We start from the raw sequence: 25,938 nt of genomic DNA, 5'->3' as shown, positions 1-25,938 counted from the left end.
GTGTGCGCGATTTATTGAAACACGTTCTTTATTCAACTTTGCACTTTGCTCGAGGCATCCGTGCGAGCGTGGCCCCACCGTTGCAACGGCGGCTGAGACAGACTTCTTTGTAATGCACGTTTACAGGTCCCCACACGTTTGCTTTTAGAACGCGCTCATTTTCTCTACGCCGAGTGCAGTTCCGCAGTTTTTCACTGCTCTCCCACCTCGCGGAGATTTCGTCGTTTCGTGCGCCAACTTTCTGAGAGCGCAGGCTCCTCGATATGGGGCATGGATGCTCGTGCTTATCCACAGAACAAGCGCTTACCACGACGATGCACTTGGCCTTTGTCTAGTGAGCACGAGTTCCAATTCCTGCTGCACTCTGATAAAGGCGAAATCAAAAAAATGACCAAGCACTATTTCAGTGCATTTTTAGAATGCCAGGTGGCAGAAACTAACATGAAAGCTCCAAAAAACACGCCTGCTAGCTCAGTGCGTTGTTGTGGCATGTAAAAGCCCATGAACCATAAACATTACCAAAGCAACAGCGGGCCCTAAAAATTAAGCCTATTACATTCTTGTATTCGCATTCACTACCCAGTAACATTTTCATGCAGCAAATTGAAATAACACGTACTAGTTCCAATAAGCACGTTTTTTTCAAATATGAAGCTTTTGGTCAGATGTTTAGGGGAATCCCCCAAGGTGGAGTAGATTTGTAATAAGGGAGTAATTACTCATTGACATCCACCCGAGCTTTTGAAGCTTCCCAAACCATGCTGGCAGAGCGCGCACCTTTTATTTCTCCTCTGCTTCAGTAAACTTGAAACAGCAAGAAAATTAGCATAGCAACAGATGAACCGAACAGAATTAGATACCAAGCAGAAATAATACCACCAAGGACTGCTTGGCATCAACACTATCAAAAACAGTTTAACCAAATCTAGCAGTACTACTATCGTATTTACTTCTCTGCTATGCATAAATGTACACAGCTATTAAGTTCTGTACAATACTACTATGAATGTAGTCAATTTCATGTGTTGTCTGCTTGCTGTCGCTGTTTCTTTTTTCTTTCCTGCTCTTCCTGGAGCTTAAGCTCTTCATCAAGTCGTTCTTTTGCTCTGTAAACCTGAAAACAGTGAAAGAAAATGTTTGATTCAGGTAAATTTTTCAGCACAGTACTACTATGGTCGCCAAATAATGTGTATACTGTGGAGACATCCTGTGTTTTAAGGCATGCAAGCATGCTTGTCGACTGAGAAATGTAAACTGTAAATTGTGGGGTTTAACGTCCTGATGTGACATATGGGTTATGAAGGACACCGTAGTGGAAGGCTCTGGAATAATTCAGACTGCCTGAGTTCTTTACTGCGCTGACATGGCTCAGCATACACATGAATTTTGTTTTTCACCTCCATCGAAATGTGGCTTCCGCGGCTGGGACTGAACCCAGGTCCTTTGGCTCAGTAGCTGGGTGCCCTTAGCACTCAGCCACCAGGGAGTCTCTCTTCTCTACTGAGCAAGAACATCAATTAGGTCTTTCATCTCAGACTTCTTTTAATACACCATGGTAGAGAGAGGGTGTGGTAGATGGCGATCACAAAATGAAAAAGGGAGGGGAAAACCTCAGGTTGCTTGAGCCAACGTTTCGACAAGGGAACTTGTCTTCGTCTGGGCCCAGACGAAGACAAGTCCCCTTGTCGAAACGTTGGCTCAAGCAACCTGAGGTTTTCTTCTCCCTTGTTCATTTAATACACCATGTCACTCTTATTACATAAAACCTTCGTGCTTAAAAGTTACTATAAACTTAAACATGAAACAAGCAATAGGTTGGTTTAGTTGGTTTATTGGGGTTTAACGTCCCAAAGCGACTGAGGCTATGAGGTACGCCGTAGTGAAGGGCTCCGGAAATTTGGACCACCTGGGGTTCTAATGACTGCATAAACCAACATCTGTAGTTCTGGCTTGATCTTCAGTTTCTAGCTTTTATTTTTCCTTGAGCTGGGTTATTTACCACTGTGTTCCAGGTTTTTGCCTACACAGATTTGCTAGTGACCAGTAATGTGCATATTTCATGCATGCATAATTTATTTTATCATGTTGACATGCATTTTAGCGAAAGTTCGATTTCACTATACGGTCCAGCACTCCACTGATACTACAAAGGCTGAGTAGAAGTAGCTTTTTTAAGGGATCACTGAATTCCTGAGTGACCAATCCCACTGATTTGCACATTTACAGACAAGAATAAGACACCAATCAGGAGAATGCCGAGTACCCATAACCAACCGTAAAACCCACACTCCAAAGTCCCAGCACCCAGCTTAATGTAACTGCTAGAATATGAATGCCAGTTAAGAACTATCACCAAAATGACTGCCACACAAACTGCTCATCATGTGCAATACGAGTGGAAAAACTAACAGTCGGAGTTAGTAAAAGAATATTTTACTTCAACCCTTTCTGTAAAGTGACTAACACTATCTAATGTTTATAAGCTCCAATAAAGGAATTTTACCTTTGACTGAAGGTAAAATGAGCCGCCTTTGGACTTATCATTCACTTCAAACAAATGCTTGTAGTTCTTCTCCATCAGCTCGGGGTCAACCTTGTCGACATTCAATATCTGCATAGCCTCCTGCATTTGGTAGAACATACCAGGTGTTTAGTACACTGAAGAACTCTTAATAAAAAATATTTCCACAGTGAACATTTCTGCACAAAAATGGTGCTTTTTTTTTATTCATTCTTTCATTCAACTAAACTCCATCATAACCAGGCAGGAAAACGTCATTAACAAGCAAGCGGTGTTAAATATTTGTTAATGCAACATTACAGTGGTACATCTTCAGTGGTAGGAAACTGCAGGAGGGCACTGCACCTACGGTTCCACACTATAAATTTTAAATCCTCATGTGTGTGGCATGTTGCCGGTGGCAAGAAATTATATTACAATGTTTAGAAAATGCAGATAATTCTGCATCATCAAACCTGCTTCAAAGAAAGGGCTAGGCGTCCCAGGTACAGAACCTGAAGTTCTCTTTTGTACCAGATCACATTGACATGGCAAAGGTATGTTGTGTTGCGCTTTACAACACATCAGCAGCCAAGGCTATCACACACCAAACAAGAGGTTAAGTAGTCTGTTGTATTTATTGGACTATAATTTATCATATCTATAGTTTAAGACATTTGCTTCTTTTAGAAGCCTAAAGATTCAGGTCATACCAACAAGGACATTTTCACTAATGAGTAACACTATTTGAAAAGGAATGTGTTCACTGTAAAACACAGTAAAATGTCTCTCCTTTCGTGCCTCGAGTTTTTTGCTCAATAAGACGCGGTTTCCTGTAAGCTTGTCTACAGATGTTTACATAGCAGCTTGTCTAGTTTTCTCAGTATGAAGTTATGCGTAAGGTGTTTGTGTCCTGTGATGCCATGATGTTCATTCTTATGCTTTGTGGGCCAACACCTTTAATACAACTCAACACAGCAACTTCAGCACAGCCATGCAAAATACACCAATGACTTTGCAACTGTTGTGGCAAATATATTTAGATCAGCGCACATACAAAATTCAAATTCAATGCACTAAGTGCAAAAGAACTTTTTTGCTGATAGTGAATATTAATTGCAGCATTGAAACTAGGACAACACCACTGTCTCCCTGGGTGCAACTTCAGAGTATCAGCCCACTCCTGAAAGGTCACTGCAGTAGGTCACAATCAAACTGGCAAATTCAAAAGTTTACAACAGGCAGAGTGATGACCTTTTCGAGAAAAAGAGGGGAGGGTAAAAAAAAAATTCTGCAAGCAAAACTGCCACTACCAGACAGCGTGTCTGCCTACATATGTCTGTGCTCTTAGCGATAGGCAGTCATTAATATCAAGTAACCCCCCTCCACTACTCAGGCAGTGTGTATCTATGCGCAACATGCCACAGCACTTTCACAATCATGTGCCTTTCACCCGTGCGACGAGCATAGTTAAAAGCTCGCTGTGCAACAAAGCTATGCCATCAGCTGTGGCGAGAAAAACATGCCGCCAGGCAGATAGCGCACAGGCGAAGTGGCACTGATGCCACCATTGGCGAGAACAACGCTTGTGTCGCATTCGTTCAAGGAATGCGGACACACTGCTCAACTCCTCACAAGAACAACCGCCCCAGTACATACCTGCACGCTCATACCCAGTTTAGTACTGGCAGCCGCCCTTTGAGTACTGTCGCCTCTCCCTGCGCCCGCTTGTCTAGCAGCAGCCTGGCTCGCTGTAAACAGCAGAAGTTGTTGCGCAACTTAGTACGTGCATGTGTAAGAGCAAAAAGCGTTCACGTCTCACCGGCATACTCCTGCTGCAGGGCGCGAGCAAACGCTCGCGCTACAACTTGAGCTCCGACGACTACTATTTGTGCCAAGTATTTTGCCTGCAAAAAACCGAAACACTGTAGCACGCAACGAGCAGGAAAGCTCGAAGTTACAGCATCAGCACGTTACTGCGGAAGCAGCCATAAGAGTGCGCGTTAAAACAAAAATTAACTTACCATTTTTTATGTGTCACGAAAACTGCAGTCTCAGTATGTGCGCCACTGACATAAACATCGAGAGATTAGCGTAAAGAATTAGTTACAGCACTACATAATTATGGTCCTCAATGCCTGGAAACTGCACACATGGAGAACGCCATATTGGGTTGATACCGCTGTCGATCGGCACAACTGCAGACGTAGAGGAAATAGATGCCAGAGAGTCGGAGCACCCTACCAGCCCTACCTTGGAGCACTTTCACGCTCGATGCTGCTGGATGAACGTCCGGCTAAGCGTTCAAGCATTTGAACGTTCACAAAATCAAAGCGAAGTAATCTACGCCGCTGAAAAGAACTACGCACCAGCATGGCGCTTCGCATAGAAAGCTTACCTTGACTTTAGCACTCCCGTCACGTTTAAATCATGTCATAAGCCTATATGCAAATTTTAATCCACACAGACAAACGTTAGCGTTAAACAAATGTTTATTGTGAAAAATATACATCTCCAAAACAGCGCGCACTGTTACGTTTGTAACAAATTACACATATTTGCACATCGCATACAGCACACAAATACAACTGTGTTTGCAGCGCGTTGCTTTTCCTTTATGAAAGCACATATACCAGGACCAAGTGAGTAGATGAGTTAAAGGTCACTTCGATCATCGTCTGACTCGTCTTGTGCTTCCCGTGATGCCTTTCGTTTCAGCTGAAGGGCAGAATGAAGCAACAAAAATATGACTAAAAGGCACATCACAAACTGTAGGCGTTATGCTTAACCAGTGACAAGCAAAAATCAAGCAACAATAATGCACTTCTGAGCACCAGGTATATGCAAGAAACTAGCAGGAACAATAATGCAGGTTGACAGCACATTCATGCACAACTAGGCATTATCAAAACAGCATAATACTATCATCTACAACTTTTTCCTTCTTGGGATGTGTCGTTACAGAAAATCAAAAACGTTTTCTAGGACTTCTGCATTTCCATGTTTCTCCTTAACGCTGCACTCTCACGAAAATTTCCTTGTGCCTCAAGACTGCTCACATATTCCTGAAGAATTGCTTTTCCCGTCTCTTTAGCAGTGCGTTTTGCAACCCCTTTGAATCCTAAACCTCGGACAGCAGATGTGGCCATAGTGACATTGGTGACAGAGTTCATAGCGGCATCCACCACTTGAGCTGCATCCGCTCCATACCTGAAAAGAAATCAGGATATAATGTGAGTACCTAGCTCTCCTGCAATTACTACGAACAATAAATGGCTATCCTTGACTGCTATGAACAATGGTGAAGAGAGGACCAAGATTATCAACTATAGCACATTTCTGCACAATGCACACATGCAATTTAATCTCTTGATAAGGGCATAGGCAGGTGTTGATTTATCATGAAAAACATGAGAGGTGCTTGGCAAACAGAATTAAGTAATAACAAAGCATAGTAGAAATGCCTCTCTGCAAGCTATTTCATGTGAACAACCAATATAGTGCAAAAATACCTTAAAGGGACAGAGAGGAGAGCACTATTAATATTTTTTTTATAGCAAAATCCGATAGTTCGGCATGTCATGGCTTTGTTGCCACTTGGCCGGCAGCGAAAGATGCATTTATTTCTAAGAAATATGGATTCGAAGTTGAAAAAGTTTTTTCCGCCGGTCTGATTCAAACTTGGCATTCTCCTATGACGACACAGGACTAAGTGACGTGAAACATGACGTGAACATGACGTAATGCAGACTCCGTGATTTCTGGCGGCCAGCAGTGCGGCCTAGCAGCAGCCGAAACGAAAGCTACCGCCGGCCGCACGTTGAAGTCATCTATCGGCTATTGCGGCCGTCGCTACAGTCGCTTCGCTTACGTTTGCACTGGCATTTTGCCAGCGTTACGATGGACCCCGTTCTCGAAGTCGTCGACGAAGTTCTCGCAAATAGACACCTTTAGCATGCCGTGCACCTTGTTACCGCTAGCGGAATACCGGGAGCCCCCCTAACGCTGGTGAGCAGGCGCTGATAAGTCCCGATGCTTCAGGCGCGCGCGTAGCTGCCGGGCACGTGGCGCCATCTGGCGACGTCAAGGAGATTTGCGCATGCATTGGCTGCGCCTCAGTGATTTGTGGCTTCTCGGGTCCTAGTGTTGCTAGAACCATTGGGTCTAGCAACACTGCTTTGTCCTATGACGTCACCACGCTTGCACTTGCGAGTTTGGCCTGTGGCGGCGATACCTGTATTTTGGTTCTTGCTCTTTTCTACGTTACAAGAGCTTTGTAGTCAGTATGAGTGGCATTTTTGTAATCAGGAGCTGGTATTCTGCCGATACAAGCCAACTTCAATTTCTCCTCAGTGTCCCTTTAATGCAGCTCAAACCCTGACCTACGTACTGCAGATAATAACAGAGCAATGAATGCGGCTATCTGGTGCTAGTCAAGAAGTGAATGCCTCACTTGTGGCCCACGACTTCAACTGTCTCATTGGCAAGGCTGGCTGCCAAGATCTTGGCTGCATTTTCCAAGCCAACATACACGGTGGACACACCTGCATAGAAACGGAAGAAAGGCAGTGACATTTATGCCCAAGTAAACCTCTTCTGTTAGTCTACACAAATAAAAAATAACCCAGGATAGATCTACAAAATCTAGACCCTCAAAATCCAAAAGTTTTTTTTTTTTTTTTCAGATAATTCAAGGGTATTTGAAGATTTAAAAAACGATGCGTTCAGTCCCCGGGAAAATGGAGCGCGAGAACAAACCGCACTATATCAATCAAGCCTTACGACACACATGTCGACGTTTCTCGTTACTCTTTGTATCCTGATGTGACTGATATTTGGAATCCTTTGTCTCTTGAAGTTGTCGAACAACCGGATGTGCATAAATTCGAACGTTCCACCGATATTTCGTTTCAAGAGCATCCAACTTGAAGTTATGAGATGTCAATTTTATCTGTTGTGCATTGTATTGTATACACTTCCTGCAACAACACTCAGGAGAGCATTATCAATAAAAAAAAAAGCTGTTTGTCCACACAAAGCCAAAAGCAGCTCTGGATGGATCTATAAAGCTAAAGCCTCTACATAGGTGTTTCTTGTGTTGCCCAGAGTGGAGGTAGGAGCATCCACACTTTTTACTGATGGGGGCTGACATCCCCAAAAACCAGGCAGGTAAAGTATGAGGAAAGTTGTACTGTTTGCAGTGCCAGTATGTACTGTGCAGAGTGCTAGCACAAAAAAAGACAAAAATAATGCCTCACTGTTTCAACAAGTGCTCAAATCTGTCAGAAAAGAATACTTTTGTATAGTACACTTGCGGTAATTCATGCTCTCTGTTAACTCAAATCAATTTCAGTAACTTGGTTGGCTCGCTATATTTCCAATGTATTTTCGAGCCGCTTATCTCATACCACAATTCTGCTTAATTCAAACTTTACCAAGCTGTAAGCAACCAAGGTCGGAAACGTCAGACTAGCATCACCACATCAATTGAAAATTCAATGGTCATACCATGACATCGCAAGTGATCATCCTTTCTCAAGCCCGAATCTCGTAGCCCACTCTGCTAGCACGGGCCCCGATATACACGACTCAGCAGGCATAACGATGACCAGAGGGCCTCCGCAGTCATGTAGCTTTGTAAGCTAGCTGTAAGCTAGTTGGTATGGGTATAGAATAATTAGAATTAACATCCTTGTAAAGTCCTTCCCGAGGTGTTAATTATGAAAGTCCACCAATTTTTTATGTCAGCATGCTCACAAAACCCTGTTCTATGCAATAAAGGTGACAGTTCTTTTGTATAAGTGCCCAGAACTCGTGGAAATAAATGTTAAGCTCCAGCATGCATATTTACATAATAACGTTTCTCACAAAAATGACTTTCAAAAAGTATTGCATGCGTACACAGAAAAATCAGGACCTTTACTGCATTCCAAATTGTCTCAGCATTCATGCACAAAAACAGAATAATTCTAACACCATTCGTTAAGGAATATCGAAGGGATGAGTGACAGCAATCGCATAAAAAGTGAAAGCGCATTTGCCTTGCTTATCGCCTTGTATGCTTTTGCTTTTGGTCGGAGAAATGCGGCATTTCAACTAACAGAAGGTCTGATCTCGTGAGCTCTCCTCTCCATCTTGACTCTAATACGGCAGTGCTCTCTAGTCGGAAACCCGCGGAATTCACAACGCTCCAGGGCCATTAAAAGCACAATTCACTCACAATTTTCTATGATCACCCATAAAAAGAAACAAAATGCACCTGCCAGACTGCTAGTTATCAAAAATTCACTACTTTTACACAAGTTTCATATGAGTTGTTTTGCCACACAATGTAAGCCTGCTGTTCTTAACCTGCTTGTTTTGCAATAAACACAGGATGTCCAATGCATCAACCTGCCACTTTCGCGGCATGCTTAAAGATTATCAATTTCCTGCTACTGTCTTGCACATTGCTGTGAATATAACATCTCATTTCTTACTTCTGGAGGGCCCTAAGCGCACTGACCTGTTTCGAGATCTCATTTTCATGCAAAGGCAACGTTCAATTACTGATAAAAGCGCAAACTGGCACCAATTTATCTTGCATTCGCACCAGAACAACAGGATAAGTGCATGGGGTCAATTCTACTTTACAGAGCACTTGCCTTGGAGGCCACCCTTGGCAATGGTGATTGCACCCTGGACCTTGCCCATGCTTGAAGAAGACACTTCTGGTGGGCCCGCTACACATGTGTCACAGGACACATTTGTAGCCACCAGCTGTGCCACTGTCACTGTCAGCTCGCCAACCTTGTTGGCTGCAGCAAGCGAAAACAAACAAAGTCGGTATATGTACCACCATCTTTCCCAGAAAAAGCAGATAATGCAGACTAACTCATGGCCATAAGTACAGCTAAGCATGAAATGGCTACATATGCATGTTATAAAATGTTCACTGCAGTCCAAGTCCACTGATTGCCCACAGCACCAGAAGTCACTTTTAATGCAGCATCCTGCTTGAATGCAGCCCATACACTACACCAGCATGCCATTTTTGAAACTAAGATCGATGACACTTATCAGCTTGCCAGTCACAAAGTGTCACGCCCATGGGTGTGTGGCACAGCAGTGATGGAGTTCCACCATGCTGCACTGTTAAGGACGCAGGAGGCCCTCACGATTTTGCAGCAGTTCTGCTTTGACGGTCCCTAGAGCATGCACGCAATAAAGCATTGATGGAAACGGAAAAAACAGTCATTGCCGCGCTGTTCTCATCTCAAAATCAGACAAACATTGCCCGGTCTTTCCCAAAATAAATTTAAAGAGATGCAAGCAGTTCTTGACAGTTTTTTGGGGTCATTCGATAATTCAAACTTTTGGATAATTCATTTTTTCCGGTCCCTTGAAGTTAGAACTAACGAGCATTTACTGCATCGTGTAAAATCGGGCAACAAACCTGTTTCAATGCCTTAACACCTGGACTTTTCTCTGTGTTATGTCAATGAATAGTGGTGCCCCTGGTACCCTGCAGAGTGGGGACCTCTATCGGTTCATACAGATACAGTCAGCACCGCTCAGCGACAGAACACCACGCTTTGTGGCCCGATTTGTTCACATTGTTTCGCAAGTGGGCCAAATGGGCTATGTAGCAGTCATGGCAACTATTACAACTGCGCAGTCATAGTAAAGGAGTATAGACACCTAATTCTGGAGGCATGTTTTATTTTTTGCAACGGTGCAGAAGACACTACTGTGCATGAATCACCATGTGATAGTCATCGACGACCGTTAAATAATTTATAATCAGATTTTTCTGTCATGCTGTTTCGGTTTCAACAGCCGAATGATGGCTGCGACGTCAAAGTGCGGTTATATGTCACGTGAGGCATGGAAAAACTGCGATATAATCGCTTCTTGATTGTTTTAATTCACTACACCGCTGAAGTCAGCCTTTCTCAAGAGCCAGAATGACAACGAATGTAGAAGCACCGATTATATTGCAGTTTTTCATGCCTCAAGTGACCTATACCCTCTCTTTGACGTCACAGTCATCATTCAGCTGTTGAAACCGAAACAGCATGGGAAATAAATTTGATTACAAATCATTTAGGGGTTGCAGGAGAATACCACGTGGCAATCCATGTATAATAATGCCTTATGCTCATTACAAAGGAGAAAAAGCAGAAAAATTCAGGGGGCACTTTGACTGTCTAAAGTGCATAGAGGCGAAAGCATTTTCTGCACCACTTTGACTGCCTCTGTGGCACTGGTGACATCACCACCGGATGATGTCACGCTAATTAGTGATTAATGGCTAAATACTAATTAACTGCTAATTAATGATGCTAAGCGACAGCATGTTGTAACCCTGCCAGGGAGTCCACCAAACACCACCACCACAAAGCTTGGCTTATTTGCCTGCAAGGACTTTATGCCAAACAGTCCTTTGACATTCACAAGGTCATGTTTCTATTGTTCAAAATCCAACCCAGAGCCTCAACTTAACAAAAGCATTTCTAGAAACTGTCACACTCCAGAGTTAAAAAAAAGGTCGGAATGGCCGGTTGGTCTGATCGTATGCTGGGCACTTCACATCTTCGTACGCTCGTCCGGCGACACGTTGCCGGTTGGGGCAGCAACTCCAAACTACTTGACCGAAAAAACTGATTTATTGAAGACTGGACCGAATACAAGAACTTGGAGAAAAAGGCGGTTTAGAAAAAGGCTTTTAAAAAGAAGGGCTGTAAGAAAGCGGCCGAGACTGGGACTCGGCGCGCTCGTCCTTGCTCTTTGTTCGCAGCGGGTTTTAATCCTTCAATAATTGGGCGGAGCTTTATTAAATCCGCTCTCGCCCAATTTCAACCAATCCCGCTGCAATGGCACTGTAAGTACAAGTAGGTGGAGCCCAGTGCTCGCCAGAGCCCGACTCTAGAGGCGCCAGTAAGTCCACTGCTTAGCTATTTCAGAAGAAGCCGACCTTACTGACCCCCCAGAATCTCCTTTCAACAGAAAGCGGTCGTCGGCCCCTTGCGGCCCCGACAAGGCTGTTCGCGGTCTTTCTCCCCAATCCCCGCAGGCTTGGACAGCGTCCAAAGCGCGCGACGCGCTGTTGTCATTGTCAACCCCTCCAGACTTCAGACGACACGGTACGGGGGTAATTACCTACTGGCGCCGTAGGCTTCTACCTTAACATCCAGCAACCACATAAATGCAATGCAACACACACAGCATGTTTGAAGAAATGTAACCATGTCTGATTCAGTGGCTCCAATCAAAAGTGACACTCAAACACTTCCACAAGAATGCAGAATGGATTTCAACACAAACGAGATGATCATTCTCACTGACAGATCTAATTCAACAAAACTTATGCTTTGCAGAAGAGCACAGCTACTATGCAACATCAGGAAGACATTGAAAGCCAGACTACGTAATCCTTTCAACATTTATACTGCTCCACCAGGCCTGGGTGCATTGAAAGCAATAGCCCCAAGAATGGTTTAGTTTATTGGGGTTTAACGTCCCAAAGAGACTCAGGCTATGCGGGACACCGTTGTGAAGGGCTCCGGAAATTTCGACCACCTGGGGTTCTTTAACGTGCACTGACATCGCACAGTACACGGGCCTCTAGAATTTCGCCTCTACCGAAATTCGGCCGCCGCGGCTGGGATCGAACCCGCATCTTTCAGGTCAGCAGCAGAGCGCCGTAACCACTGAGCCACCGCAACGGGGCCCCAAGGGTATTCTTGGCAATGAATCAACAACAGCTATTTCTGTTGACAAAATCTTACTCGTTTTCACCTGGACACCAAAAGAAATGCTGATTAGAAATGAAAGGACTGCAGGCAAACCTTAAACCACTCACCGACACATTCTGTAACACTTCGCACCGAGCCTGTGACAGTGCGCAGAATCTCGAGCCCTTGCTTGACTCTTGGGTCCACCTTCATAGGCTCGGGGTCCGGTTTGAGGTACTGCTTGAGCCGAGCTGTACCCATCTTGAGAGCTTCGCCAGTCACGATGGCACCCTTGGTCAGACCTTTTGACAGAGCCTCAGAGCCTGGGGAGCAATGGGAAGATAGAAAGAGACATTTTATTTCAGCATCGGTAGTAAGTTCAAGTGTGAAATACGTCACAGGGAGTGAGATCGCATATTCCAGCGCTACGGGAAACTATGTGAAGACACACACATGCAATGCGCACACAAGAAATGGCATCAGGTGTTTCATTCCTTCAAGGGACCCTTAAGGTCAGCTATATGCAATTTTTTTTTTTCCTCAGTAAAAAATCATTCTGAGACTCGTGACTGCGCTGATGTTTGTCCAGCAGCAAAGGGCATATTTATTAAGAAAACTGAGGACAGTAGCAACACCAACAAGACAGACGGATGCAAGCACAGCGGCTATGTTTGCATCAGTCTTTCTTGTCCGAGTTGTTATTGCGCTGCAGTCCTCAGTATGATGAACCAACAAGGCAGCCACGAAGTATTAAGCATGAAAATTGGATTTTAAAATTTTCCTGTCACTTGATTCAAACTCGTGACATCCACACCAAAAAGGACTCCATGATCAGTGCATGGAAGTCAATGGTAGTAAAGCCTATTCTCAGGGGCCTGCACACCAAAAGCTGTTTTGACGCACCACAGTTTGCCTGCGAAAACAGCTGGTGGTGACGATACCCCGTATTTCTGTCAAATTATCGTTACAGGCCAACTTCAATTTGTCCTCAACGTCCCTTTAAATATATTATATAAAAAAGAAACTTCAGTTGGCAACAATATTTTCGTTTCGCAATTGCGACAGCTTCTGTTTAGGCATCAAGAGAAGCTTTAACAGACTACTTTTTGCCGTGGAAGAATTCTGTGTGGCAGTCAGGAACCTGGGACCAGCTTCAATGAAGACAAACTGTATCCAGCCATAGTGACATCATTTTGTAGCTGAGCCTACCTTTTCGCATTCCAGTGAAAGCCTTGGAGACAGTAATGCCCAAAAACTTCCAAGTTAAAAATGTTACCACTATATTGTTTGAATGTAATAAGAATGAGAACTACCTTTTGCCTCCAGTTTCTCAAGTTAGAAAGTTAGCCAGTCGAAAAGTTAGGACACCACTGCCCTGAAGGAGAAAACGTTTCTTTGCATCATATTGGCAAGTAGTAATGTGTGTTAACCTGAATGATAAGTAAAAGCGGCACTTGCTGCACTGAAGGCACAGAGATACCTCTTCTGACAAAGTTACCCCTTTCAGGCGCCATTTTTTGTTTCCATTAAAAACAAATTTTCCACCTAAATATTATACAATAGATTCCCTTTAAAACGAACTTGAAAGGACCAGAAAATTTGTCTGTCTTATCAGAAGTTCACATCAACAGAGGTACCCATAAAAAGGCGTGCAAGCATGCTAGGTGTGTTCAAATCTGTTACATAAAAAAAGTGAATAAAACTTTCAGAGAGAGGACAATGGCAAATAGAGCATTTATTGCACTGCGCATGAAGCGAGCAGTAGACTGAGGGCATGCGGTACGCTCACGTTGTCCTGCTTAAAAATGGCATTGGTCACTTTTTTTTTTTACCATTTCTTTTTTTCTGACTGTATCCCACAGTGGCTGTTATTTGGGTTTTCTTCCGATTTTTGCTTTCCGTACTGCTCTGAGCACCTCAAAGGTGCCCAGCAGGTATCCATGTGTCTCCCTCTTACCTCGCTCCTTCTACAAGACAGCTGTTACCAACTTCACAAGCAGGCACACCACATGCCTTTTCATACACTGCAGGCAATTTGCATGGCACTGATATCTGGCCATCTCTGCACTGCGGTAACGCGTGTTGCGATGCCGCATCTGTTGAAAATGCCGCCCCAGAATTTCTAGGCCCCAAGTCAATGAAGGTCAAATGTTTAGGGGAAGCCCCCAAGGTGGAGTAGATTTGTAATAAGGAAGTAATTACTCATTGACATCCACCCGAGCGCAGCCATAGGGCTACAAAGGAAAGCTATACAGCTTTCTCAGAATCTTCGTAGTTAAAAAAAATTCGTCCTGGTCCGGGGTTCGAACTCGGGACCACCACTACACCGGAGCAGTCGCTCTACCAACTGAGCTAACCGGGACAGCAAGCTTATGGTAGGGTGAGAGCGAATTGATCAATAACTTGAAGTGGGAACAGAGTTGGTGAAATGTTTAGGAGAAGCCCCCAAGGTGGAGTAGATTAGTAATAAGGGAGTAATTACTCATTGACATCATTGACATTGACATGGCGGAACCGGACCAGGATGAATTTTTCTTTAACTGCGAAGATTCTGAGAAAGCTGTATAGCTTTCCTTTGTAGCCATATGGCTGCGCTCGGGTGGATGTCAATGAGTAATTCCTCCCTTATTCCCAAGTCAATGAATGGGTGCACTTTGAGCATACATGCCATTTAGTCTGAGGGGGCAACGCGTGGTACATGACACGCGTGCGATGCCAAGACCACATGGCCGAGACCTGCACCAGCATGGGCGCAATTGTGTTGATGAGATTACATTTTAAAACAAAACTTGCTGCAAAGCATTACCAATGGGATGACAGCACAAACTTTCTGGCAAATTGCTTGAGTGAATATAATGATCTGCAAATGGAAATAGAATGAATGCATAAAACCATGCCACTGACATAACCACCTGAGGCATTTCTCATGTCTCTAAGGCAAGGCTATTTTGTAAGACTTAATATTTCAATAGTATCAGAACTGCCACAGCTACATTTGTTAATGATTTAACACCCAACATGCCGAGCTTAGGGCTATCATGTCGCCAGTTTGATGCCACCACAGAGAACCATCTTCCACAAAATCTTTAACTGCCCCAGTGATGAACACATCTGGAAATTTTCAGCAATATCTGCCTCCATTTTGCTTGTTCTGTGCTTAATCCATTTGCTTACATGGATCGTCCATGATGGCACAGCACGACCTAGGTTGCTGGAAAAATTAGTAATGACTCGCGCTGAAAAGATTGCACATGAGAAATTTTTTTATTTCATTTGGCTTTCAAGACAATTGCCAAACTAAGGCATGTTTAATTTTCTTGCTTGAAGCTGTCACGTGTGTGAACTACGAAGTGGCACTCGTCGCACTCCCGACGGCTTTCACTATTTTCCTGGGCTTTCTACACTAATCATTTGCGTGACATTTTGACATTTTTTGTTATGCCGTAATTTGGAGGTATTTGGCTATCAAAATGGTGCCACTGACAAGCCTCTAGTCTCATTTGAGACGGAGCGATGGTTGGTATTCTTTGCTTCTGCATCGGGGCAACATAGCCAAGTGTTGCCCCAAACCTTTTCGACGAAGTAAAACTTTATCTTAGTGCAGCACATTCTTTTTCTGTCACTTTTGGATGAATATATAGCTGATGTGAACAGCCAAATTTACCACACTGATGGCCACCACGGTGCCTCAGTGATTATGGCGCTCAGTTGCTGACCTGAAAGGCACGGGTTCGATCCTGGCCACAGCAGTAACTTTTCAATGGAGGTGAAATGCTAGAGGCCCGTGTACTGTGTGATGTCAGTGCACATCAAAGAACCCCAGGTGGTCTAAATTACGACTTCTCCAACAGCCAGGGTTGCTTTGGGATGTCAAACCAACCAAACCAACTTCACACTGGCGAATGTTTCCATGCACCCTTTCGGATTTCCAAGCCCAGGACTCAATCTATGTTGGAGTGCCATGCTCAGGGTCTGAGCAACAATCCTCACCTTGCAGATCAAGTCAGAGTAATTCACTGCTTTCACTGTCATCTAAAATTTTAGGGTATTTGCAGTCCGCGCCTCCTTCACTGCCAAAAAGCAGTGCAGTCTTCCCAGAACACCATGATTGTGTTCAAAAAAAGCGGTGGAAAAATTATATTCCTGCCATATATTTTCAAAACTAGTTAGGAACTTGTGTTAACTTGCACGAAAACTACTAGTATCTAAAAATTAGCAGCCCAGCATCTAGTGCCATTTGCCAATGTATATTTAAAGCAAATATTTTGAAGCAAGGATGGCAAATCGTTGTTTTGGAAGCAAGAGAGTTAAAACTGAAATATTGGAACTTTCAGACCAAGTGTCACAAGTGGTTCCTTATTACAAAATGCAGCCTGACGACAAACGCAACTCGAGCCTCAAATAAACACCCAAGAGCAGAGGCTTGATCAACAATGACCCTAGTGGCTATGATGCTTAGATGCCAGGCATGAGAACGTAGTATTCAATCCCAGCAATAGTGGCCGGAGGTGAAATGCAAAGACACCATGCCAGGCCACAATGACCAATCGTAATCATGCTTCACGCCGATAAGCCCACCTTGCCAGAGTAAGCCTACTCGATCGATAGTAGAGATCTAATCCCACAAAATTACTAAACGTGATTTACAAATGCACTCTAACTTCACGGCAATACAGAAGATGTGCACTGCTCTATGTGGTCAATGCTGACCACGTGTCACTTCAGGGTGTTACTCACAAAAAGATTATTAAGGTGTCTCAACAATGCGCTAAAACAATTTAAGTAGTGAAGAGATACAGCACGGGATATACGGGACATGGCGGAACAGGACACTGTGGCTTCTCTCTCCCATGCTGAATCTCTTCGCTATGTTATCAACTTGCCCAGAGTGCCGTCTTAAGTAGGCATGGACAAATGGCAAGGCCTAAATGCACTTTTTTTTCTCACTGGAGGTGCATAAGAGTTGCTGATGTCATTTCAGGCATGAATGAAAGTAGAAAAATATAGCCACACACACCTGCTACAATGCTTTCAGACACCTTCTGGCTGAAGGGGGCTGACCGCTTGAATCGGCTTAGTACAGATTCAGGCACGCACACGCAGCTGGGCGTAGCAAAGGCCTCTATCTTCATGGCTGTCAACTCCTCCATAAGAGACTCGAAAAGCGAGTGCATCTCAGGTGGTAGGTCTGGAGGAAGCAAGACTCCCACCGATGCACCTGGGTGGAAAATTGGAAAACAACCACTTCAAACCCTGGCCCACCTTTTCAAGAGCCCCTTTTAATACATCTGTCATGACAGCACTCTGCCCTGAGACACGCACAAGAATGCCTTGTAGCATTTGGTTTGAAGGGTTTCGAGAGGCTCGCTAAATGCACTAGAGCACAGTGCCATCAACACTTACATCAACCACAACACAGTTTGCTCCCAGATTATTTCTGGTAGCTATAATGTCCAATAACAGCAGGAAATGCCAGAAGCCAAGCAGAAGGTAAAGAATTACCTTGGACAAAGCCAAGAGGACCCATGATATTAATTTTGCTTAGGAGAGAGATAACCATTACACAATGTTGGCTGAGCTTGTTGGGTTGAACTTGCCACAAGTGCATACGAAATATATGCACGCCTAAACAACTTGTTTCCATTCACCCTGTACTTTCTCAATACTTACCACTTTCAGATAATGCTCGCCATTTCTGTTCAAACAAAAAACTTGTTTTTTGCCGAAATAGTCTACGCAGGCCTCAAGATAGCCAGTTAGTTTTGCGCGAAACAGCCACTTAATTTTCTAAACGAACGTACAAAATTTGGTAAAAATTATTATAATGGTTGGAAATCTTAACAGTGAAACACCATGTTCTGTCAAATGAGCACTCAAGCGATCATTGGATCACATTTTCCAAAGATGCACATAATGCTCGAAACAAAAAAAAAAGGATATTATAAGTAATAAGATCTGTTCACATGACTATGTTGAAGTATGTGCAACCAAGTGCACTGTTTCATAGAATATAATCCATGGCATTTGCTAGCTAACAGAAAAAAGTACACCAGCAGCAATAAGAAGAGAGTTAAATTTGACTGAAACAACAAAATTGCTGCTAGATGTAGCACAGTTTTGCAAAAGCTGCAAGTTTTCAAAGCACAAAATTATGTGCATGGCATCCGAAAAGGTTCCAGAAATTAACTCCAAGTTGTTAAAGCCATCTTACTATGAAACAAAAAGTTTTCTGCAAAATTAGAAAGCCTGAATTGACCCCTACACGGCCAATGCTTCTGACCGAAAATGGTGCCAAAATGGTCCCGACTTTTAGGGCGCTAAGCTACAAACTATGCCTCTGAAAGCTTAGAAAATATGGCAGGGGCTCTGTACTTGTACCATTACAAAAAAGTTTTATTAGCCGTTACACTAACACTGAGCCACCTTATGGGAAAGTCAAAATAATTAAAATACAGCTGAACAGTCCCCAAGACTTTGAGGGAAATGCAGAGTAATAAAAATTTGCTTTCCGAAAATCAACACAACTATTCAGTTCTGCGATAGCACTCAAAGCACAGGACTACACACAGGGAGCGTTAAGATCACAAAGTCTTCCTGCCATTCTATGGCTCACTTAACACGGTTCACCTGCCAGTAGTCTCGAAGTTTTATAGGTATAAGTGTTCTGCAGAATCCATTTAATCACCTCTTGCATCCAATAGTAACTATGAAACTGTTTTGCATGCTCATTTCGTCAAAAACCCTGGCAACAGCTCCAAAATATGCTCGACGAGGCAGGTTTGTCAAAACCCAGAGAAGCTGTTTTAGCTGCGAACGAACTGAACTTGCCCAAGATCTTTAAGAGATTATACCTATAACCATCAACCTCAAGCTGTACTCATCATGGGCGGTTGTACCAATATCGCCAATGACAAGTCAGTCGTGCGGCAGGATATTGCACTGCTCCCACCTCAAAAGACAAGTTGTGGTCAGCAATTGCTTTGGTTGCAATTTTCAACATTAGAAGGTGGTAGCTACCCATAAAAAAACATGTCTCGCACTTTTAGCATGTGTTTTAAGCCTGAAAAACAGTCACTTTTCGCCAAAAATAAATTTGGCGATTTTGGTATGTTTTTCAGGAATTCATTCGGCAGTTAATGGGCTAAGCAAGAAAATAATCGAGTAAAGAAAACCTACATGCACCAAAGTGACAGCAGGCCACTCAGTGCCTTAAAATTTGCTTGATTCAGAAACCAAAGGTATGTGACATATCAAAGTATGAAAACTCAAACTCTTTCTGGAATCGCAGTGTTAACAGATGGGGACGCAAGGGAACACACACTAACACAGAACTTCATGAGGGTAATAGGAAACTAGCATTCCTGAAATGTACCCAAGATCAGTGAAAGATCTTTTCATTGTCTTTTGTTTTACTTTTGAGGTTTCTCTGCAGTCTCATTGACTACATGTACACACAGTTTCATTGCTCAGAGCGCTTGTAAAATGTTTCTCTCGGCTAAACTGCCGCCTTTTTTGCGCACATATTTCGCAAAGAGGCGGCATCTGGCAGTAAATTTTGTTTTATGCCATGTTTGATTTCGATATTTGCTTGATTTGGTGACAATTAATTGGATATCCGGCATCGCATGCAGCAATGCTGGACCAAAAGAGACGCTTTCACAACAGCTGTATTGGCAGGGCCAGCTATGGTCAGCGGCAGAATGACGAAGGCAGACAAACACAAGATGTGAAGCAAAGAGTGTTCCCCAACAGTCCACAGGTGAGAGATGGCGCTTCCAGTACAGCTGTTCCAAAAGCTTTTTAGTCCAGCATCACCACATGTGATGTGGGCTGTCTGCCAATTTTTTATCGAGTCAGGCAAGTAACCAACCTAAACATAGTAGAAAACAAAAATATCGCCAAATGCAACCTCTGTGCATTATTTGTGCACAAACAGGCAAGTGGGCTAGCCGAGAGAAGCATTTTGTGAGACGCTCTCAGCGATGCAACAGCGTGCAGAGCCTATGCCGTCAAATAAATTTCAGATGCCAGTTCAGCCCTTGTATTCCTTCCCCTGCATTCCTATCTGTCAGCTGAAGCGATTCCAGAATGCATATGTATTAAGTATAGCCCAGCACTCAGTCCTCACACTTAGTCCTTGTGCTACTTCAACTGAGGATTAGACACACATGCAGCATATATGACCTGAAGAAACAAGTTATGGAAAATTCATATATATTTAACAGCTATAAATTATTGGTACACAGGCACTGGGAAAGGAGGACCACATCGTGGCATTCACATGCAAGTGAATGAGCACTGTGCCGGCAATCATCATTTACCAGATTCTTTCAGCTGAGCATCAATGTTGGGGAAGATATAGGCTCCATAGCCTGACCTCAGGGCAGGGGACTGCTTCGGAACCAAGGGGTAAATCCATGTGCCCACTTGCAACCAGGCCAGTGGCGACTTTTCATCAGGAAACATGGCATCACGTCTTCCTGGCAAGCGGTACACATGGAGGTCTGTAGGCTCAGGCGGTGCCTCAACCGCTCCTCCAGCCGACACATAAAAAATCTGGAGAGACATATGTTGGGTACAAAATTATTAACTGTCACAAATGCAAATGGTTAAAGTCGATTTCCCAACCCCCCTTCCTTTGTTCAGGAAACGAATAAACAAAAAGCAACACATGCAGTTTTGTGCTGGAAAACATCCAAGACCATTTTCTATTGCCTGGTTGATAAAGAACCTTGCTAAGCACAGGATGCACAAAGGAGATGACACTTACACCCAGCCAATTCTTTAACAGTATTGTGCGAGCATCAAATGGCCTACAACACTCTGTGACAAACTGTAACAGCGAAACAGGCTGCAAACAGCAAGCATTTTGTGCGCATGTGCATATTCTTGCCCATTTCGCCGCCACACTTCTTCATACATCGCTGTACTTGAGCAGTTTGTTTAATGCTCGTGTGATAGTGTTAAAGAATTGGCCAGGTGTATGTGTGTTATGTGCACAGTCACGCAAATGATGAAAACAGAGGAAGTTTGTTGGTTTCAAGCAAACGATTAACAGACTACAGCTAGTGGACTCAACTTGGGCAATACCTCACGACCAGGGCCTAAGCACAGTGCTACATACAGACTTTTGCTTTTTGCAACACTAAAATGTGTCTGCCACGGTGGCTCAATGGTTATGGTGCTCGGCTGCTGACCCAAAATACGCAGGTTCGATCCTGGCCGCAGCGGTCGAATTTCAATGGAGGCGAGATTCTAGAGGACCGTGTACTGTGCGATGTCAGCACACGTACGCAGGAACCCCAGGTGGCCTTCACTACGGTGTCCCTCATGGCCTGAGTCGCTAGGGGACATTAAACCCCTATAAACCACCAAAACCCAACACTAAAATGTGCACTAACATACTTCTTTCGGTTAAACCACTTGCTTATTTATGCTGAAATTTGACGCAGAGATGGCATACGACAGACATCTTGTTTCGATACATGTTTGGATGACTTACTTGTTCAATTCGATCAGAATTAATTTGAAAATCTGCATTTACCGCAGCTTCTATGACCCAAGGCAAGTAGCTTTTCGGTTTAACCAAGAGAAGCATTCTACTGTGCGCCTCTAGCGTTGCAACAGTCTGTATTAAAGCTTCAACTGCTTTACCTGGACGCCGGAATCGATGCTGAAGAGCTCCTCTGCTTCTCTTCGAGGTGAATGGGCGGCACCAGCGCTCGTCGCTTCTTCGTAGGTCGGCGGTCTGTCGCCGTAAAGCGGCGCTCCGCCGGCCGCTTCGATGGCGATCAACCGAAACTCGACTTCGCCTTTGATGCTCTTCATCTTTCGCTGCATGGTGCGCGCCTTGTCCCACTCCGGTCCTTTGCATCCGGGGTGATCACAGTCGAGGTTCAAGCCCTGGGTCAGCTTTTCGAGACCCTTGTAGTACATCTCAGCCGCTAGGGCGTTCTCGCCCTGCTCTTCGTAACTGAGACCCTGAGACACGTACAGGAATGCTTCGTCATGGTGCGTCTGAAGGCTTTCGAGAAGCCCGCCCACTGCGCTGGACGCCGTGCCCTGCTGCACCGCCATATCAACGTTCAGGACGCTGGAAACGATATACCAAAGAGAAAGGAAGCTATTATAAAGCCTGGCTATCCAATTTACTAGAACGAACCGTGCAGCGGTGCATATAAAGGCACTTTCGCTCGCCTTAGTTATCGACAAGAACAACATACCGCCTTACCTGGATTAGATCGGCGTTGCCCTCAACGGCTATATATACGCGCACCTTACACAGCAGACTGCATCAGATAGGAACAGCTCCGCTAATGGAAGGCCGGGTGGCACGGGTCCAAATCGCTGCAGCTTCTCAGTTGATCGCGCGCCACGCGAGCAGCTCTCCCGCGTCATCTCGTGCAGCGATACGCTCACGCAGCTCTGCCGCTATCCGCTGTCAGGGCAAGATTTAGGGGCAGATCCGTGGGCTATGGCTCACTATATGTGGACTCCGAGATTGTGAGTATTAAATGCATGGTTACCCGTTTGGGGCCGCGACAATCGCAGGCTAATGAGTCGCTAGATTGATGAAAGGTACACTTGGCTATTATACACATGGAGGTAAAAAAAAAAAACTTCTTTCTTCCTCCATGATTATACATCACTGAAGACAAATGGAGGTTGGCCTGAGACCGTGTCGCAGAAAAGCCGGTGTCGTAGTCGGCGGCGTTGGCCATGAGCGAAAAATCTCAGAAGCATTGATGAATAGAACTGAGTAGGAAATTTGTCGAGTTGGGGAATCGAACCAGGGCCTCCGGAGTGCGAGACGAGCACTATAACCACTCCGCCACGCCAGCTTTTTTTCTTTATTGAGGAAAAAAAAAAGAGTGAATACGCGGTGTCTTCGTTCACTCACATCTTCCTCCCTTCCCTTACGGCGCGGTTCAGGTGTCCGCCGAGAATATGCAAGACAAATACTTTTCCTTTCCTCAAAAACCAATTTACCGATGAGCAAGGCGTAGAGCCGAACGGGCGATGGCGTTCTGTGGACCCCCTAGCAGCGCTGCAAGACGCTGTCGCGTTCTACTCTTGGAGGCGAAGCTTAAGCGTCCTCCAAATTTTTGAAGGAAGGCTTAGCACGACGAACCAAAGAGAGGGGCACGTGACGATCACTACACTTACAGTTTGCAAAGCGTAGCAACAAATTATTGTTTGATGTGGATGTGATTTTCACCATGGTTTTCACGGCATCTCGCTGGCTAATTTTCAAGCATTGTCAAGCTTTTGGGCCCTTTCGAGCCGAAGCGATGAGAAAATTACTGAACTTCAGTTATTGGCCGCTAGGATATGCAGTTAGATAGGGAGATTATTGAGACTAGAGTTACAATTGAGACATCATCCATTGAAAAAATAGCAAGTGATAAGTGCATCAATATGACGTACGGCTTTGCTGTTAATAGGTGGAGGTGTTTCCTTCACCCAGATTATCTTGGTTCAAAGCTCTGGTCTTTATCCATTGTTATTTGACCGCCTTTTCAATTGATGGATAGCTCGGTATGCACGACGATTTTTCTAGCACGTATTTTCAGTTTCAGTTCTTTCAGTCGTATAGCTCGTCCCTCCGTCCTTAATTGGTTTGTCGTGCAGTCGCGCTAAGCCTCCCATCAAAGTCATGCCTAACCATAGTCCAACTTCCACTTCACTCAAATTCTTTTCAGCAGTAAATGTACTTAAAGCTGCAGCAAAAATGTCACCACTGAAAGGGCCAGAGTATCAACTGGGTGGCCAAAATTATTGTGGGGCTCACATATGGCACCTCATTTCATCTTCTTTCACTCCCTCCTTCGTCCCTTCTCTCATGGCGGGCGCTGCTCGGTTCAGATCATAGAGTTAATTTGTTAATAGCTTGGATGTTCCCCGATGTGTGAGACAGTCCGAGACAAAGCCTACTTTCATTGGAAACTGAGCTTTTATAAGCTAAAAAATACTGATAAATGAAATAGTTATTAAAACGAATCAAACAATGTATGTTCAAAATTATCTGAAATGAATCAACCCCAAGTTTTCGAATACTTTTCGAATAATTGGCGCGAAGCTCGAATAAAGCTTGCTGTATAAGCTTGGGTCGGCCAAGGAGCAAGTGACGTCCTACGAAGAAATTACGACCCAATTCAAGAAAGACAGACAAATCTTCCCGGAACCCCATAGATCTCCAAGTAAAACACAAGTCAGTTGGCGACAGCTCCAAATGGACACATTTCTTTAATCCGCACATTTACTCCAAATGGTTCCCCGAGCAGTTCAGCTCCGTCTGTTCTCTCTGCGGACACCAAAAGGCAGACACATCACACATCTTATACTCATGTGATAAAGACAAGCCATCGAAGAGTCTGCAGTGGGAGGCCGTGCTGCTCAGCTTGGACCCGGAGGTTCAACTCCGAGTCACGAAGTGGGTTAAAGGGGTCGCCGAACGACATCGTTGGTCATCGTTGGTCGGCCACCTGTCGTCTGGCCTAGAAGAGGAGCCCACCACGGGGAGGGAACACCACCTGAACCTGCGCCTAAAACCTCTCCTTTAATAAAGTTTACCTTCTCCTCCTTCCATGGCTATAATCTAAAAACATGGGCCATACACGATATAATGTGTTACCATGCTGCCACGATTGGAATGAAGCTGAAACCTCCATCCCAAGCTCCACGGTGTGGTCCATTCGCGTGGCGGAGCTCGTAATTGTCATACATGGCCTCAGAAATTGGACGATGCCGCAGGGTTCAGGAAACCCAGCCTTTATGCCCGACCTCGGAGGTCACTGTGCCTCACTCATATGCAAAAATCTCTCGCCCGTGTCATGCAAAAAGATGTGGCGCTAGTTTATTGTCTTCCATTATCAACAGCAAAAGGTACTTTTCTTATGAGCATGACCTGACAATGACAGTTAATACATTGACTTCATGCTGCGACACCCCCCCCCCAAATGGAGATCAGTGTTGCATTTTTTAGCAAATAAAGCTACAACTGCAACAGCAGCACTTGGTTGTTTCTCAGACTTGCTCATTGAACATTCGCAAAAGTAGCAAATATTTGTTGGTTGGTTGGTTTATGGGGTTTAACGTCCCAAAGCGACTAAGGCTACGAGAGACGCCGTAGTGGAGGGCTCCGGAAATTTCGACCACCTGAGCAATATTTGTGAAAATATTCAATTTGTATTCGATTAGGTAGCAAAACTACACTGGTCTATTCGATTCAGTTTGGAAAAAGGAGTATTTGCACGCCCCTACTCTTCTGCTATTGAACAAGCATAAACATAGCCACAAAGATGCAAAAAATTAATTTTTACCAAGAAAAATTGTATGGAGTTGTAGTAGTATTTACTAAACAGTGGTTTTTGCCACCGCAGCATGACCGCAAAAGTCGTGGATGTGAACCTATGCGAAAATCTATTGTCCTTTGCAAATATCCAACCTCTCTGAACTGAATAAAAATGTGCGGAATTTCTGCCAGTGGCGTCCCGCTTTGCTTTAAATTTACTGTAATTTAAAGACCAACAAGAAATAGTACCCATGTTTGCAGATAAATCACCACAATTTCTCCCCACTTCCTGTTGAGCACCACCAATCACATACCCTCTTAGGTTATAATCAAATCAGTTTTAGGGCTAATAGCACTACCATTACAGCAACCTTTTCATAAATGGGCCTGCAACACCCTTCACAAAAAGGTAAGGTAACACTTCAGCT

At 44.2% G+C, this 25,938-nt stretch overlaps 1 protein-coding gene across 1 annotated transcript; it reads right to left on the bottom strand.

Annotated features, from left to right (window-relative positions):
- Positions 1 to 926: 926 nt before the first annotated feature.
- LOC149371851 (spartin-like) lies at positions 927 to 22,740 on the bottom strand. The gene is made up of 12 exons (XM_089566148.1): positions 22,448 to 22,740; positions 21,871 to 22,309; positions 20,538 to 20,772; positions 17,234 to 17,434; positions 12,345 to 12,539; positions 9,145 to 9,297; positions 6,954 to 7,044; positions 5,560 to 5,710; positions 4,323 to 4,407; positions 4,160 to 4,251; positions 2,504 to 2,623; positions 927 to 1,114 (listed from the first exon to the last, which is right to left on the bottom strand). Exons 2-12 carry the CDS (start codon positions 22,291 to 22,293, stop codon positions 1,019 to 1,021), a joined length of 1,842 nt encoding a protein of 613 aa, XP_089422274.1. The 5' UTR covers positions 22,294 to 22,309; positions 22,448 to 22,740; the 3' UTR covers positions 927 to 1,018.
- Between the last annotated feature and the right edge of the window lie 3,198 nt (positions 22,741 to 25,938).

This window comes from Amblyomma mixtum, chromosome 1 (assembly GCF_055824585.1).
Source record: "Amblyomma mixtum isolate Tamu chromosome 1, ASM5582458v1, whole genome shotgun sequence".
NCBI lineage: Eukaryota > Metazoa > Arthropoda > Arachnida > Ixodida > Ixodidae > Amblyomma > Amblyomma mixtum.
Note: the sequence above shows the minus strand (reverse complement) of the source record. Positions and strands in the feature narration are given on the sequence as shown.